The following is a 16,409-nucleotide window of genomic DNA, read 5'->3' as shown; positions in this document are numbered from 1 at the left end:
ATAATTAAGTTCAATTGACTCATAAAGATAATTTCATTCAACTTAAATATTTAAGGCAGCTGAAATTGGTGAATTTGAATTTACTGTGTGTTCAATGACTGGGTGTAAAATTACGTGAAGCTGACTGTGTATAATTTTGTCTTCAAGTCAAGGCTTGCGTAGTTGTAGTATAATTGTGGTAACTGGTATTTAAATGGTTCAGTTATGGTGTGTAGGCATGCTTGCAAACCTTTCACGGCCTCTTTTAACACCCTTTCTCACAGAAGACATATATCTTTGTATAATTACGACCCTCCCCACACACACTTGCAGTTTCTAAAAATTCACTCTGTTGTGAAATGTCATGGAATGTTGCACGAGGAAGCAAGATAAAAGTATGTATAGATTCTTAGGAATCTACATCAATCCCAAAAAAGCAATAAGTGGTGATATTACAATTGTTCTGTATAGAGATGGCATACAGACGCACTGATACTCAATACTGATTTTTACTTTTCAAAGGTTGAACAATTGTACAGAATGTTGTAAATAACTTAACATTGTGCTTTAGTGTATTTCCTCATACTGGATTAAGCAGTTTGCAAAACGGAGAGTTCCCGAAAGCAACTTCTCATATGTGATTCCAGTAAATTAAAAGCAACTTCTGTTCAATAAAATGTAAAATGTATTTCTCATTTACAGAGTTTGATGACAGATAATTCCTTAAATAATAATAAAAAAACAGCTTTTAATTAATATTAATTTAACAAATACTCTCTCAGAAAACCAATTCTACTCTAGGATCTCTGTGTTAATATCCACATGAACTATCTTCATGCTATTTCTTGCCTACCAGAATCACAGTATGTTCCCTGTTAATTGTTATGAACAGAATTCATTGAACGTGATGCTCACAAATGTGTTGTTGGCTACTTTGTGCCATCTGCTGGTAAAAAGGATGAGTTGTTACAAAGAAAATTGCCGCACTGTATTTGACACGTGAATCTGCAAGGTTCTTAAAATTGATTTATTCCCATAGAAGCAAAAGAGATATACAGTGCTCGTTTTTTTAATTCAGTGGAAATGAGTAAAATGTCCTTGTATGTTGCATTTCCTTCATAATTTAGTTTTTTTCCCTTTCATGTTATTCATTCACAAGTTAAATAAAAAGACTGCCCATAGCTAACAAATCTGGGTGAGCCTTTTTAATCAAGTTTAATCAGTTTTAGAGCCAGAAAAGATTAAACTAAATGTACAATCAATAAATATGAAAGGTTTTACAAAAACACATTAGTGGAATCTTTTGCTGTAATCCCACGTTTCATGTGTAAAGACACATTTGAGCTGTATATACGTAAATATAATAATATAAAGATGTTGTTTCTAAACTTAAAACAGTTGGCTACACTTGTACACGTAGGCTGTATGACCAGACACTACCCATTCAAATTTGTGGTAGCAAGTTCTACTTAAGTGTGAAAAAATGACCTACTGCGAGGAAAACAGAAAAAATACATAAAAATAGAAACAATGCTGGAATTCATGTAGCAACTATGCATTTAACAAAAAAAAAAACAGAAATTTAAAAACAGAAATGAAATAATCACAATGTTTGCAAACGTTGCTGTATCTTTTCCCCCTGAAATATTCTGCTGGAGGCCCCGGACCCCAATCCCCTGGATTAGAATCACAATGTCCAGTGTATAATTTTATTTTTCCCAGATAAACATGTTTATTTATCTGTACATTTAGACATGTTGCCTTTGAATTGTTTTAATATAGTTCACAATACAAAGCAAAGCACACATATCTGTCTTGACAATCTGACTGGTTTAAGTCTTGTTCATAGGGCAAATGTGTAGTACAGTCCTACATTAATACATTAAAAACTGACAAAATGTTACTGTTCAGTTGTTCAGAGAGGCTTAATAAGCGTGACACGAATACGACCAATCTGATTTGAGCAGTAAACGACCCCTACACGATCCGCCAGTGGAGGGCATTGAGTTTAAACTCCAGCTACGGCGTCTCCGTCTGGACAAAAAGCATCGTTTCAAGTCCATCAATGACGATGGGTGACACGATTTTTGAAGAATTGGAAGATTTGATGCATTTTTCTGTCCCCGATTTGCCCGCTCGTGGATATGCCGTGATGGAGGAGATCCGACGACAAGGGAAACTCTGTGATGTGACCTTAAAGGTACTGTTGTTTTCTTTGTTAACTTCCCAGTGATATGCTAACCATGTAGCACTGGGCTGTCAGCATGGGAGAGGCTATTGGTTACACATTACTGTTAGTAAAGGAGGAGCTGTAATGTTTAACGTTGTCAGTCGTACATTTCGGTCTTTTTACGTCTCTAATGCAAACTGATCATGATATGTACTTGTTGCATTAGTTTTGCAGACGCGTTGTCAATCCGGTGTTAGGCAGTTAGCCCTGAGTAGCTAACATCCTTAGCAGTGCAATATTAACTGCATAAGTAAGTTGAACTACAAAAGCACGGAAGAGGATCGCGACATGATGTTATCGGAATTAGACACGGATGTAAAAATACTGCTAACTATAAGAGGTGTGTGTGAACATTGCCCCCATCCCCATGGTTTGCTGAGAAGGTGTCATCTCCAAGTTAAAGGGATAGCTCACCCCAAAATGAAAATGGTTACTCGCCCTCAAGTCATTCCTTAACACTTGCTGAACACAAATAATATAGCTAGTTAGTAAAACAACATTGGCCCCCCATTGACTTGCATTGTATGGGCATTTCTCAAAATATCTTCTTTTGTGTTGGACAGAAGAAATGGTCATATACAGGTTTTAAATGACAAGAGGGTCAATAAATGGACAATTTTTAACAGGTGATTGTCTAAATAGATGTAAAAGAAACACTCGGTCATCCAAGAAATCTTGAGCTCCTGTCTTAATATTTAATAGCTTCTAGTTGTAGTACATTCACATTTAGTCATTTAGCAGACGCTTTTATCCAAAGCGACTTACAAGTTGGGTAAAGAATGGAAGCAATTGTGTCAAACATTAGGACAACAAAAAGCAAAAGAACAATACAAACATGTCTCAAAGCCTACTACAGTGTACAGAGCTAAGTTTAGTTTATCTTAGCTTTAATAAGCATGTTTTTTTTTTATATAATGTATGCAGGCGAAAGAGATGTGTAGTAGTGATGTTTTCATTGTGTCTGTCAACACTACTGATGGTTGATAACCCTACAGTTTCACAGTTACTCTTTATGCTTTTTAAAACAATGACTTGCTATGAAAGATTGTTTCGAATGGCTCGGCGTCCTTCCCCTTTTCTGCTTTAAACTATCTAAGTTTCTAGATCACATCTCTGTATAAAGCAGCATTATGATCAGCTTATCTGGAACCTCTCTCTGGTCCAATGCTGAGTTGTACTGTTCTTTCATCAGCTCTTTATGTGGGTCACAGATCTCTTTGGCTCATAATCTACTTTGTTTTGCATGCAGCATGCTTACAAGACTCATGTAGAGTTTCTGGGCATTACGCAATACTATTTTGATGTATAGCTTAAATGCTTAAATGCTCATTAATTTGTTAAAATCTCACAGTTATGTGGTTCTGGCTACAGTACTTTTGGACATCGAAGAAGGGATGGAAGTAATGCCTAAAATGCATGATTTGCCATTTGGTGAACTATTCTTAAAGGCCTAGTGTCTGAAATTTAGTGATGAGGTTGCAAATTGCAACCAACGGCTTGTTCCACCTCTCCCTGAAGAAGCACTACACTGGCTGACACAAGACTAAGTTGCCATCACATTTTTGCTTTTTCGATGAATGAAATAAAGTTTTTTACGAAACTCGCTCTGTAGAGCAGTTTGTCTGTTAAGGGCTAATGTAGAAACAACATGGTGAATTCCATGTAAGGGGACCCTCGGTGTATGTAGATAGAAATATCTCATTCTTAGGTTAACAAAAACATTATACATAATAATGAAGCGTTATGTATAATGTTTTTGATAACCTTACAACGAGCTATTTCTATTGTCATTATACACCTCTCAAGACATGGTTATGTATATTATGTTGCATTTCTATCCATATATCTTCCAAAACATTATACATTGGACCTTTAAAAAAAATCTGTCATCGTGTATTCACCCTCATGTCGCTCAGAATCTGCAAATGAAACTTTCATCTGTGTAAGAAGATATGTGTTAGTGGTTTCGTCAATATAATATAAGTCAAGGGGCTCCGATGTGGTTTGGTTACCAACATTATTCAAAATATCTTATTGTATTTTCTGAAGAAGAAAGAAAGTCATACATGTTTGGATGGACATGAGGGTGAGTCCATTTTAAAATAGTTTTCATTTTTGGGGTGAACCATTCCTTTAACGCTAGTCTTATGTCATTTTTATGGTTCATTGTTTGTATCTGTTTGTGTGTTTGCAGGTAGGAGAGCATAAATTCAGTGCTCATAGGATAGTCCTTGCTGCTTCTATTCCATACTTCCATGCCATGTTTACCAACGATATGGTGGAATGCAAACAGGATGAGATTGTCATGCAAGGCATGGACCCCAGGTAATAGTCCTCAGAGAGACACTTTTTGACATTTTTAAGTGTAAGTTATGACTTTGTGTGATATTGTCATTTTTGTTTCGTCTCTAAACAGTGCACTCGAAGCCCTAATAAACTTCGCCTACAATGGCCACATAGCGATAGACCAACAAAATGTCCAAGCTCTGTTGATAGGAGCCAGTTTCCTGCAGCTTCAGAACGTCAAGGATGCCTGCTGTTCTTTCCTACAACAGAGGTACAGACTACAAACAACAAATCCAATTAAATGTGTTTACATTTCGAAGATAAAATCCCAGTTTATGATACACCAGTGCATTGTTGGAGTAATGTGACTTAAGGGTTCCGCTCTTCATTTACAGGTTGCATCCGAAGAACTGCCTTGGGGTGCGACAGTTTGCAGAGACCATGATGTGCACGACGCTTTATGACGTCGCCAACAGTTTCGTCCACCAGCACTTTGTGGAGGTGTCCATGTCGGAGGAGTTCCTGGCCCTCCGGCCGGAGGAGGTCCTTGAGATTGTGGGATGTGATGAGCTCAACATCCAAGCGGAGGAGCAGGTCAGTGTGGAACATTTGGTGTCATTAACTCATCTTGGTTTTGCAATAGATCATATTGGTATGAGAAGACATGGTTTTTGTGGTTGTAGGTGTTTGAAGCCGTGCTGGCGTGGGTGAGGCACACACGTGATGAACGAGAGTCGCGATTGCCGGAGTTATTGTCTAAAACTCGGCTGCCTCTTTGCCGTCCTCAGTTCCTGGCTGACCGAGTCCAACAAGATGAGCTTGTGCGCTGCTGCCATAAATGCAGGCCAGAAAACCTCTCATAAATAGCTTTCTTAAAACTCATTACGGCTAAATTGTGGTTGCGTATGAATTTATTAAAGTCGCTTATGACTTCCACTTCAAACAGGGACCTTGTTGATGAGGCGAAAGATTATCATCTCGTTCCGGAGCGCAGACCCCACCTTCCGGCTTTCAAAACGAGGCAGAGGTGTTGCACGTCCATAGCAGGCTTAATATATGCAGTCGGGGGTCTCAACAGTGCAGGTGAACCTACTTTCAGAAACCTCATGTTATAGTTGAAAGATGTCACAAACACTTAAGCGAGTGATTTATTCACAGGTGACTCATTAAATGTCGTGGAGGTGTTTGATCCAATTGGAAACTGCTGGGAGAGATGCCAGCCAATGAGCACAGCCCGAAGTCGAGTGGGTGTTGCTGTTGTTAATGGACTTCTTTATGCCATCGGTGGTTACGACGGCCAATCACGGCTTAAAACAGTGGAAGTTTACAACCCAGAAACTGACACGTGGACCAAAGTTGCCAGCATGAATACTCAACGGAGGTAAGAAGTTGTGAGAAACGGGATCATAAATGTAAATATTTTATGGATACGAATAAACAAAAATGAACCGTCTTGTTATGTGTCTCCTCTCTTCCGTCTCTGTTAGTGCAATGGGAACAGTTGTGGTTGAGGGACATATTTATGTTTGTGGTGGATATGATGGCAAATCCTCTCTAAATTCAGTTGAATGTTATTCGCCAGAGACTGACAGGTAAGATATAAAGCCAATGTTTTGCCGGGATTTTAAGTATTGATTCTCATATGAATCGTAATCACCTCTTGCGATTTTTGTTAATTCACATATTTGAAAAATACACGTATACAAGTGTTATATTTATATATATTCTGTTGTGGAGGTACACTATTTTAGTTGGATTTTTTTTGTTAATATTAGTCAACTTTTTACATGCTCTTGTCATTTTATTATTTATTTGTCTATTTTTTTTGTTGCTATGTAAGATTTTTTTATCTTAGTTTTATTTTTTGTTTATTATTATAATTGTAGTGCCTTACACCTATTTCAGTTTATTTCTGTGGCAACATTACATTTTTTTCATTAAGTTTTCGTTAACTTTTTCAAAGTTTTGATTGTAGTAAACTAAAACAACCTTTGCTATTTGTCATTAAAAAAAAAAACTTTTGACTCCAACCATGTAAATCTGTTATCTTGTGTTTTGTTATTAGATGGACGATAGTCACAGAAATGAGCGCAAGCCGCAGCGCCGCCGGTGTGTCTGTGTTTGAAGGCAGAATATTTGTATCAGGTGGTCATGATGGTTTACAGATCTTTAACACAGTGAGTAAACATTATTCATCTCACACTTTCTTCAGGTGTCTTCTAAAACGACATGTTTTGGTCTAAGGAGCGACCGTTTCGAAACATAAATGCTCAAGAATATTTTGATGACCATGGGAGATATTAAAAACTGTGATTACTGATATTCTGTTAATTCTACACATATTATAATTCAACACCATTATCTGCTTGATACTATGACATACCTGTAGTGGGTTGTGCCATCGCACCTGTTCACTATTTTGCATTAAAGGCATAATGATCCTAAAAAATGAAAATTCTGTAATAATTTACTCACCCTCTTGTCATTTCAAACCTGCATGACTTTCTTTATTCCACAGAACACAAATAAAGATATTTAAAGAATGTTGAACAAAAGTGATACTCATTGTCTTGCATTGGTTTTGTGTTCACACAAACGCCGTTGTTCAGTTACCACCATTCTTTAAAATATCTAATTTGTGTTCTGCAGAAAAAAGAAAATCATACAAGTTTGACAAGAGAGTTATGACAGAATTTTCATTTTTGGGTGAACTATCCCTTTAAGAGCCATAATGGATACTAACTCTTTCTATCTCCCTTCACTTGCATTTTTGTTGTGATAAATTGACCAAAAAAGGGCAAACACAAAATGAACTTCATAATATCAAGTCATCACAAAGTATCTTGATAATATCACCATTGTGAATAGTTTTGGCTTCAAGCATCTGATATTGTGAATGTTTCTTATTTGTTGTTTCATGTTTCTGCCACCAGGTGGAGTATTACAACCAGCATACCTCTTTGTGGCACCCTGTCAATCCCATGATGAACAAACGCTGTCGGCACGGGGCTGCAGCTTTGGGCAGCAATCTTTATGTGGCGGGAGGTTATGACGGCTCTGCCTTTCTCAGTGGAGCAGAGGTGTATAGCTCTGTAGCCGATCAGTGGAGCCATCTGGTGGCCATGAACACTCGGCGCAGCCGCATTTCCCTGGTGGCAAACTGTGGTCGACTCTATGCAGTGGGAGGCTACGACGGACAGTCCAATCTTAGCTCTTTAGAAATGTACGATCCGGAAACTAACCGCTGGACGTTTATGGCGCCGATGGTCTGCCATGAAGGTGGGGTAGGGGTGGGCTGTATACCCCTGCAGCCTGCGTAACCCCACAATCTTCCTTAGCCCAAAAGGACGTTTTGCTTGTTTGAAAATAGGTTTTTGTACGGAGTGATCTAACAACATGCATTCATGACCATGATGTCATGACCACGCTTAACATGTTTGCATCAGGTACTTTTCAAGCTTTGAGACAAGCAGATATGCCAGTACACCTTTTGATGGTGACATAATACAATTCTGCTTTTGTTCTTTTGACTACCAAGTGATTCAATTTGATTTTTTGCTAATTCCTAGAATTGGACTGTTTGTGTCTAAACACATTTGGTAGTAAAAAAAGAATATAAAAGGATCATACAAAAATGTGCTAACTGGGCAAAACAAGTCCTCATGTTGAACTGAAGTAAGATGACTGTTTCAGTGTTAACAGATAAATCTGGCAGCATGAAAGTGTGGACATATTAAAGCATTTTATTGGGATTTTATGGGCTATATGCTATTCCGCCTAAAGAGAAAGCTGTTTTAGATTTATAGACAGGTAAAAGTTGACCACTGTAAACCCATATGCCATAATTGGGAGAGTATAATCAAGTTTCATTAATAAGAAAAATCTAATTTAGTAATTTTATTATATTTTATCAAGAATGTTTATTACAGATTAAAAGATCTAAACATTTGATTTGGGATATTGCCTGTAATGAATGTTGCTTTTTTTGCAGAACATTGTGGACTGTCATGTATGTGCAAAACATCTGCTAGATGTGCCATGACCCATTTTCACTTTACGTGGGACCGTACGTAAAAAGTTTTGATTCAAGACTTGATTCACTTAAACCTTAAGAGAAAAACAGTATTTCTCCATCAGGTTTAGTTAGAAGTGTGTGATCTTAAACTTGGTGGAACCGATCACCAGCTCTATATCGTCCTTGCGTTATAACTAATTATGAAATGCGTGTGTTGAGAGACCCATTTAATGCTTTCGGCTTTTTAAAATGGTATTTTTTCAGTATTTGTGAGAATCAGCACACATACCAAAAACAAGCATAGTGAGATTACATTCACTGACAGTTGGAGAGAACTCTTGTGCTTTCAGGATCACTCATTATTGTGGCATCAGGTCCTCTTGGAATAACGGTTGTGGATTATACGAGATGCAAATTCACATTCCCCAATTTTTAGGTATTGTTCAAATTTGTGTTTCACAACAGAAAGGGACTGACTGCATGTACGTCCGTTTTTAAAGTTTTGTCTTTAGATAAGACTTTCTTTGACATTACTGATATTTTCTTTTATTACCAGCACTCCATCTCTGTTGATTCCATTTCCTGATTTCTTTTGTATTAACATTCAAATATGGTGCAGTATTTCCTAATCTTGTTGTTTTTTTATATCTCTGAGTATGACTTTAACTTATTGTTTGCTGATTTTTCTTTTTATAGCATTGCACATAGTCGCTCTTTCGCAGAAATGAGAATCAAGTTTACGTTTTACAGAAATCTAATATATATGTGTGTGTGTGTGTATATATATATATATATAGGTCAGTGAATCTCTTCGGTATGTGTTGAATATTCTTCTGCTACCTCTGTGTGAGATGGGAGAGCTCAACAGGGACAAGAATACAGTTGCCCTGTGACTTAAAAAAAAAAAATTTAACCTGAAGGAACTTAGGCATTAACTGATTCTTTTGTGTCGGACTAAAACATGCTTTTTCAAGTAATTCTTAATGTCTTAAATAAACATTGATTTTATGGACACGCTGCAGTCTGGTCTCTTAATTGTTCTGGTGACGCCTGTCTGTTGGTCACACCCTTTGTCTGGACGGTGTTTTATTTGAACAGACCTGCGTCTGTGTGCTGTTAGTGTGCAGGATTGAAGGATGACTGGAAACATGAACGCAGCGCTGGTGGTCTTATTGCTCATCTCTGTGTTGAGCTCTTCGGCAGCTCTGCCCATGGAGATCCTTCGAAAGGTATGAAAGCAGTAATTCTGTCTGTTAAGAACATTCCCTCAATACTTTGTGTCCTATGTTTTTACTAAGAGCATCAACGTATCTAATTATATAAACTTTTTGCTCACTGTAGGCATCAGTATTGTACATTTGTATTTGCTGTTCATGTTGTAGACATTTCAACTGATCCAGACCTCGGATCCAAACCCTACAGACAGTGTAACGCTTGGAAACTCACAGGTGAGAAGTACAGTATGTCAATATTTTGATACAATGAGTTTATTTATATGTGGGATATTTCAACTGTGTTGTGTTGTGCTTATAGGACGGGAGGCTCAACAGCTTTGGGTTTCGTCAGAAAAGAGCTAACACAAAAAAAGTGGCACAATACTGTGCTGGATGCTTCTCTGTCATTGGGGACCCAACAAAATCACAGCAATAATGTGTCCCGTCTCGGCAAATGTAAAATAAAAATCTGTATGCGTGCATGATTAATAAATACGATTTGTAATATGATTTCTGGAACGGATCGAAGGATTATGAATCTTCACTACTGTATACTTTCCTAGATTGAAAGAATTTTGCATCGTTGCAAAACTTTGTGTTAACTTGTATGTTAATGCACTCAGTAAAATCGCCAGTGTTAAAAAAGGTCAAATTAACTCTCATATTGTATGTATAATCCACACTTTGAGAGTGTGGGTTATATTTACACACTGTGAGTGTTAATTTGACATTTTTTTTAACACTGGCCATTTTATTGTGCAGGCCTAATGATCGGTAATCTTTGTGCACTGGAAGTTTTATACCATAACACTTTTTACCATTTTACTTTTCAATGTTGTATATATCTTGCATGTATGCAGTAAAGTTGCTATTAGTGGATTTCCTAAACGTCTAAATGCTAGTTTAGCGTAATAACATGTGGGGTTTGAAATGTCTAGGTAACTGTCTCAAGACCTGTCATTATAACCACAAGGAGTCATTATTGTGTTTAGGAGGTACAATTCTGACCATTGTCCCAGATTGTCGGTTAAGGTTTTTTTAGGGGGCGTAACACAGAATCATGGCTCATAGAGGTTAGTTGAAATAATGAAAATATTTAGTACACGAGTACATCCCTAAATTATGCCATTCATTTTGTCTTTTTGTTTAGTTTATGAATGTTGTGATATATAATGTTCATGTAATAAGTTTGTTTCCTCAAGATGAAAACTTTTTGATACAAGACCAGCATTAAAATGTCAAGATATTTATTCGTGTTTGGTTATTTTTATAAAGCAATAACACATCTTTTCAGTTATTCCAAGCTCAAGAATGTTTTATTGGGTAGAAATTGTAAGTGAGAGGGAGGCTTCTAATACAGTTGTGGATCGTGTGTGGCCGTGAAGAAAAAAAGTTGACATCCACCACCATAGAACTCTCAATGTGAATTTAGCAATACTGTGCTGGAACATAATTCATTCGTTCCTATTTTCTTCTGAAGCTCCAGGAGCATTACAACCTGCTGGAAGACATCAAAATATATTTCTTACATAAAAAATATTTATTTAATTACTGTATTTTTCTTAATGATTAATTGTATTATATTTTAATAATAACTTTCACTATGAACAGAAATCTAAATATAAAATGCACAGGTCAAAAGTTTATGATCACTTGACAAAAATGTTCCTCATGCTTTTCAAAATCTTTTAATCTAAAGGTGAATGTTTCAAAGATTGAAATTACTTTTGTAGACGGAAATATAATTGTGTCAACATGTTATTTCCTTTCATAAGAAAATTAGATTATTATATTCTTTAAATAAATTTAAAATGAATTACTTAAATGATGAATAAATAGCAAATAAGAGGGCAGTAAAGTTCATTTATTTTGGATCCTTTAAGTCACAACATAATTCCCACAGTTACAGTAGTGTTATTCTATTGTTTTAATAGGTTTAGCGCTATTTTAAAATGTGGAAAATATAAATATGAAATGAGTCAGTGATCCCAAACTTTTGACCATTGTGTATATTTACTCTAAACATCTTACAGTAACTACCATTAGGCCGAATATTCAACAAGATCTTTAAATTCACATTTAAACACATTCCACGGAAACCTTACCTGTAGTCTGTAGATCGCTCTGTGGTCCACAGGTGGAATTTGTGGGGGCAGTCCGTCCCTCGGGCACTGAGGAACCACATGGGCACCTGAAGGTACATTACATAACACTGTGGTTATAAAGTGCATCTCCTCTGAGAGCCTTATCCGAGTTCAAAGACGCTACAGAAACAGAAACTATAAAGTAGGTTTCTACGAAAAACAGGCTAATGTGAAGAAAAGAGGAAGGTGTAACAGATGAAAACATCAACTTGAGAAAGTTGTTTTATACACAAACATCAATAACAGAGTCAGTTGAAGATGGCACTCACGCTGAAGAGCCAAATCTCCTCTCCTCTACATCCAGGATGCCATGATACGTTCCAATCTCCAGCTCCAGTTTCATCTTTGTATTGAGCAAAGTTTCGTTGTCCTGCCGTTGCTGCTCGATATCTCCGTGGACGTCAGCGAGTTCGGCCTCGAGATTCCCGATAACAGAGCCCAGATTCTGCAGCTCAATGTCATGCCAGTGCTTGGCATCATTGAGGGCGTTCTCCAGGCCACGTTTCTGCAAGGGGCATGTTGTCACAAGAGTTTGTGATTGTTGTGAGCACGAGATTGTTGTGTCTTATAATGTTTTTGTGAGGCTTTGAGAACAAGTGGGTTTTTTCTTACCAGAGCTCGAATAGATTCAATCTCGGCCTGATGACTTTGAATCTTACACCCGGCATCATTGCACTCCGTCTTAAGCCCCTCAAGCTCCTCCTCTTCTCGACTTAGCTTACTGGTCACACTACCAGCCTGCTACACACACACAAACACATTACAAACCTTTATAACACTACAGCCGACCTAGTATTTCATATATATCATAATATCATCCTTTGTATTTAAAACCAGCCATTCATTCTTCTGAAAGATCCATGGTGTACCTTGCACTCAAGGTAGGCATCGCTTTCAGCACGGATCTTCTCGATGACCTTCTCCCAGTGGGAACGAATGAAAGCTAGAATCTGGTCCAGACTGGTCTCAATGGGACCAAGTGGTTCATCTACCTCATGGCCAGCCAACTGCTTATAAAGTGCTCTGACATCCTGAAGATCATAACAAGATCCGAATTAAACATGGGAAGATGTATTTCACTGTCTTAATGTTGTTGAGCTGGTGTCTTATCTCACCTCAGTGTGAATGTGCTCCAGATCCATCAGTTCATTCTTCTTGCTTACAATTTGATTCTCCAGGTCAGCCCTGGTGAAGTTTGCATCATCGATGACCTTGTACAGTGAATTAATCTCGTCCTCCACCGCCTTCCGAAATTGCTGTTCATTCTCATACCTATAACATCATGCACACAAAACATTTGTGGAGAATTTGTTAAGGGAGTAAAATCAATTGACACAGTGAATCTGCTTATACTGGAGAGAGTTCACCCCGAAATCTTGTTTGGTTCAAAACCTGTATATGAATTAAAATTCTATGTTTTACGGGAAAACATATAAATGGCACCAAACTTCTATTAAAAGGTTTAAAGAAATTCCTTTTTTATTTTTTCACAATATGTTTGGTTTTGAGGGTGGTTTGATATTGATATTATATTGATACTTTAAACAAAATTAGACTAGTTAAAAAATATATGAGCATTAAGTGTGGTAAATATTTTGGAGAGTATATCCTTATAATGTTTCATAAATGTATAGAGCAGTGGTTCTCAAACTGGGGGGCCCAAGATGGATCATGAGGGGGCACAGATTTTGTTGTCGTTTTATGAAATATAGAACCTTATTGTAAATTTTATTCAATCAAACATCACCCCACCAACCAAAAGAATTGATTTTCCAGCATTGTAACTGAATATGTTTTAGAATTAATAAAAAATTCTAAGTTTAATTTAGTAATTCTTCATTTTGGGGCGCAAAGCGATGCACTCTACACAAAGGAGGCATTACGGCAAAAAAGTTTGAGAACCACTGGTGTAGAGAGATCAAACTACAAATCTATGTTGTTAGCAGTGAATCACACCTCTCTTTAAAGTCCTCTGCATTAGCTTGAACGTTCTCAGTCTGGAGCATAAGTCGAGCGTTGTCCAGGATAGTGTCACTAACCTGACAGAGAGCAGGAACAGGTTAGTGTGCACAACAATCAGAAAGTTTTATTTTATTTACAAGAGACAGCCCACCTCGGGCTCCCCTTATATTCACAGAGAACCATTGGGGTCCGATATGGGGGCAGATATATTTGACTTCTTACGCTGCAATTTTTTTTTGTATTTTCGTTTTCCAGTAATATATAAACATATACACACATTTTATTTTACTTGAAGGAAAAATCCTGTAATCATTTTCCTAATATTTTGAATTACGTTTACACTGTATATAAAAATATTCAGTCATATTATTTTAAATAGTTTTATCAGTTTTTCTTGTAAATTTGGAGCATTTTATATAATTTGACATTTTTCAACCATATTTCAAAAATAGACTATAAAAAAATCCTGTTAGAAAAACAAATTTTCCGGCAGCTCGGGTGCCAGAACTATTCTGTAAAAGTAACCGTCTGTTCCCTGGTTTTCTAGTAGATTTGCAGTCTTTTTCTGTAATTTGACGTTTTTTGACCGTATTTTACATTATACGTGAAAAAATGGAAAACAAGAAGATTAAAATTCTGTAAAATTACGCAAAAAATTACAGTGCAATGTAGGTAAGAGAATCAGACTCGTGATCAGAAGGTTGCCGGTTCAATTCTCAGGGCTGGCGGGTACCGACTGAGGTGCCCTTGAGCAAGGCACCTTACCCATACTTGCTCTCCGGGTGCTGCTATGACTTGCTGTGCGTGTGTTCACTACTCTCTGGATAGGTTAAATGCAGAGGTCACATTTCAGGAATGGGTAACCATATCTGACAAATCGGTCACTTTCACTTCACTACAAATGCCAATTTTAATAAAGATATCATCAAATTGTTTTTAAAGTTACATTTTTCAATTTAGATTACTGGAAAACATAAAAATAAAAGTGAAGTTTCCCTAGCGTTGAAGTCCCATGTATTACACCAACCCAATATCTTCACCAACCTGTATATAAACATCCTCCCAGTCTTGCTTTAGGCTGCCCCACGTCCCGGCGCCAGAGGCTTTACAATCCAGGCAGTGTCTGATCTGTTCCTCCAGCTGCTGGTTAAGCTCTTCCAGAGCGTGAACTTTATCACGGTACTCCAGCAGGCATGTGTTGAGACTGTCGAAGCTAAACTGGTGGCCTCTGTCACCGTGCTGGGTCAACACAGGGACGCTAGTTCTGAGGCCCTGCAGGAACACGCTGCTGATGCCCAGAGCTCTGCGGGACACGCGTGCACCCAGGCAGCTGGGTCCACCGGTGGCGGTCATCCCTACGAACACCCCCCGGGGTGCAGAGGTCCCTACCCTGCTCGTGCGGCCCATACCACCCGGCCACTCATTAGCAGCCTGGCCCAGGAAAGACGATCGGCGTCGTGGCATAGGCATTTCTCTTCCGATGCCACTACTTGCCCATAGACATTCTCACAAATCAAGTACGAATATCCTCTGACCAGCCCTCGGCGAAACGGCGACAGCTAGCAATGCGTGTCTCTTTATGGTGGTCCGGCCTTCTGGAAAGCGGGATCTTTGCTTGCAACTCTGTTGTTTCTGTACCTTTGTGACAGAAACCTGGTGATGCTGGTCACCGCTCTTTGTTCATCTCTGATAGGCAGTTTCAGCTGCCTCAGCACAGTGGTCTTCTCAGGAAAGCTCCATAGAGCCCCTGACTAATCCAGGACCCCCCAGTATGTATGGCCATGTTTTGCCATTGGCATTTACAATGAGAGAAGGGTATGTAAACAATGCTACATCATTTCACAATGGCTCTTGAGAACAGAACTGTGTGTGCGTGTGTGGAGATTATGTTTGTGTTTATATATACAGTTGAAAGAAAAAGTATGTGAACCCTTTGGGCTTACTTGGATTTCTTCATAAATTGGTCATAAAATGTGTTCTGATCTTCATCAAAGTCACAACAATAGAGAAACACAGTCTGCTTAAACTAATACCGCACAAACATTATACGTTTTCATGTTTTTATTGAAGACAACATGTAAACATTCATAGTGCAGGGTGGAAAAAGTATGTGAAACCCTAGGCTAATGACTTCTCCAAGAGCTAATTGGAGCCAGGAGTCAGCCAACCTGGGGTCCAATCAATGTGATGAGATTGGATGTGTTGATTAAAGCTGGCCTGTCCAATAAAAACACACACCAGTTTTGAGTTTGCTGTTCTGAAGAAGCGTTGTCTGTTGTGAACCATGCCTCGCACAAAAGAGCTCTCATAAGACCTACGATCAAGAATTGTTGACTTGCATAAAGCTGGAAAGGGCTACAAAAGTATATCTAAAAGCCTTGATGTCCATGTGTCCATGGTAAAACAGATTGTCTACAAATGGAGAAAGTTCAGCACTGTTGCTACACTCCCTAGGCGTGGTCGTCCTGTGAAGATGACTGCAAGAGCACAGCGCAGAATGCTCAATGAGGTGAAGAAGAATCCTAGAGTGTCAGCTAAACACTTACAGAAATCTCTGGCACATGCTAACATTTTTGTTG

At 38.1% G+C, this 16,409-nt stretch overlaps 2 protein-coding genes across 2 annotated transcripts; one reads left to right on the top strand and one right to left on the bottom strand.

Annotated features, from left to right (window-relative positions):
- Positions 1-2,026: 2,026 nt before the first annotated feature.
- On the top strand, positions 2,027-9,522 carry klhl18 (kelch-like family member 18). The gene is made up of 10 exons (XM_056742787.1): positions 2,027-2,179; positions 4,404-4,534; positions 4,626-4,766; positions 4,891-5,089; positions 5,179-5,339; positions 5,442-5,578; positions 5,654-5,876; positions 5,983-6,087; positions 6,561-6,672; positions 7,429-9,522. The coding sequence occupies exons 1-10, from the start codon at positions 2,045-2,047 to the stop codon at positions 7,813-7,815; spliced, it is 1,731 nt and encodes a 576-aa protein (XP_056598765.1). The 5' UTR covers positions 2,027-2,044; the 3' UTR covers positions 7,816-9,522.
- A 1,574-nt stretch (positions 9,523-11,096) lies between these two features.
- bfsp2 (beaded filament structural protein 2, phakinin) lies at positions 11,097-15,300 on the bottom strand. Its single transcript, XM_056744044.1, has 8 exons — positions 14,875-15,300; positions 13,825-13,907; positions 12,984-13,140; positions 12,738-12,899; positions 12,481-12,609; positions 12,138-12,373; positions 11,830-11,915; positions 11,097-11,222 (listed from the first exon to the last, which is right to left on the bottom strand). Exons 1-8 carry the CDS (start codon positions 15,298-15,300, stop codon positions 11,179-11,181), a joined length of 1,323 nt encoding a protein of 440 aa, XP_056600022.1. The 3' UTR covers positions 11,097-11,178.
- Between the last annotated feature and the right edge of the window lie 1,109 nt (positions 15,301-16,409).

This window comes from Triplophysa dalaica, chromosome 3 (genome assembly GCF_015846415.1).
Source record: "Triplophysa dalaica isolate WHDGS20190420 chromosome 3, ASM1584641v1, whole genome shotgun sequence".
Taxonomy (NCBI): Eukaryota; Metazoa; Chordata; class Actinopteri; order Cypriniformes; family Nemacheilidae; genus Triplophysa; species Triplophysa dalaica.
This window is presented reverse-complemented; position numbering and strand designations above follow the sequence as displayed.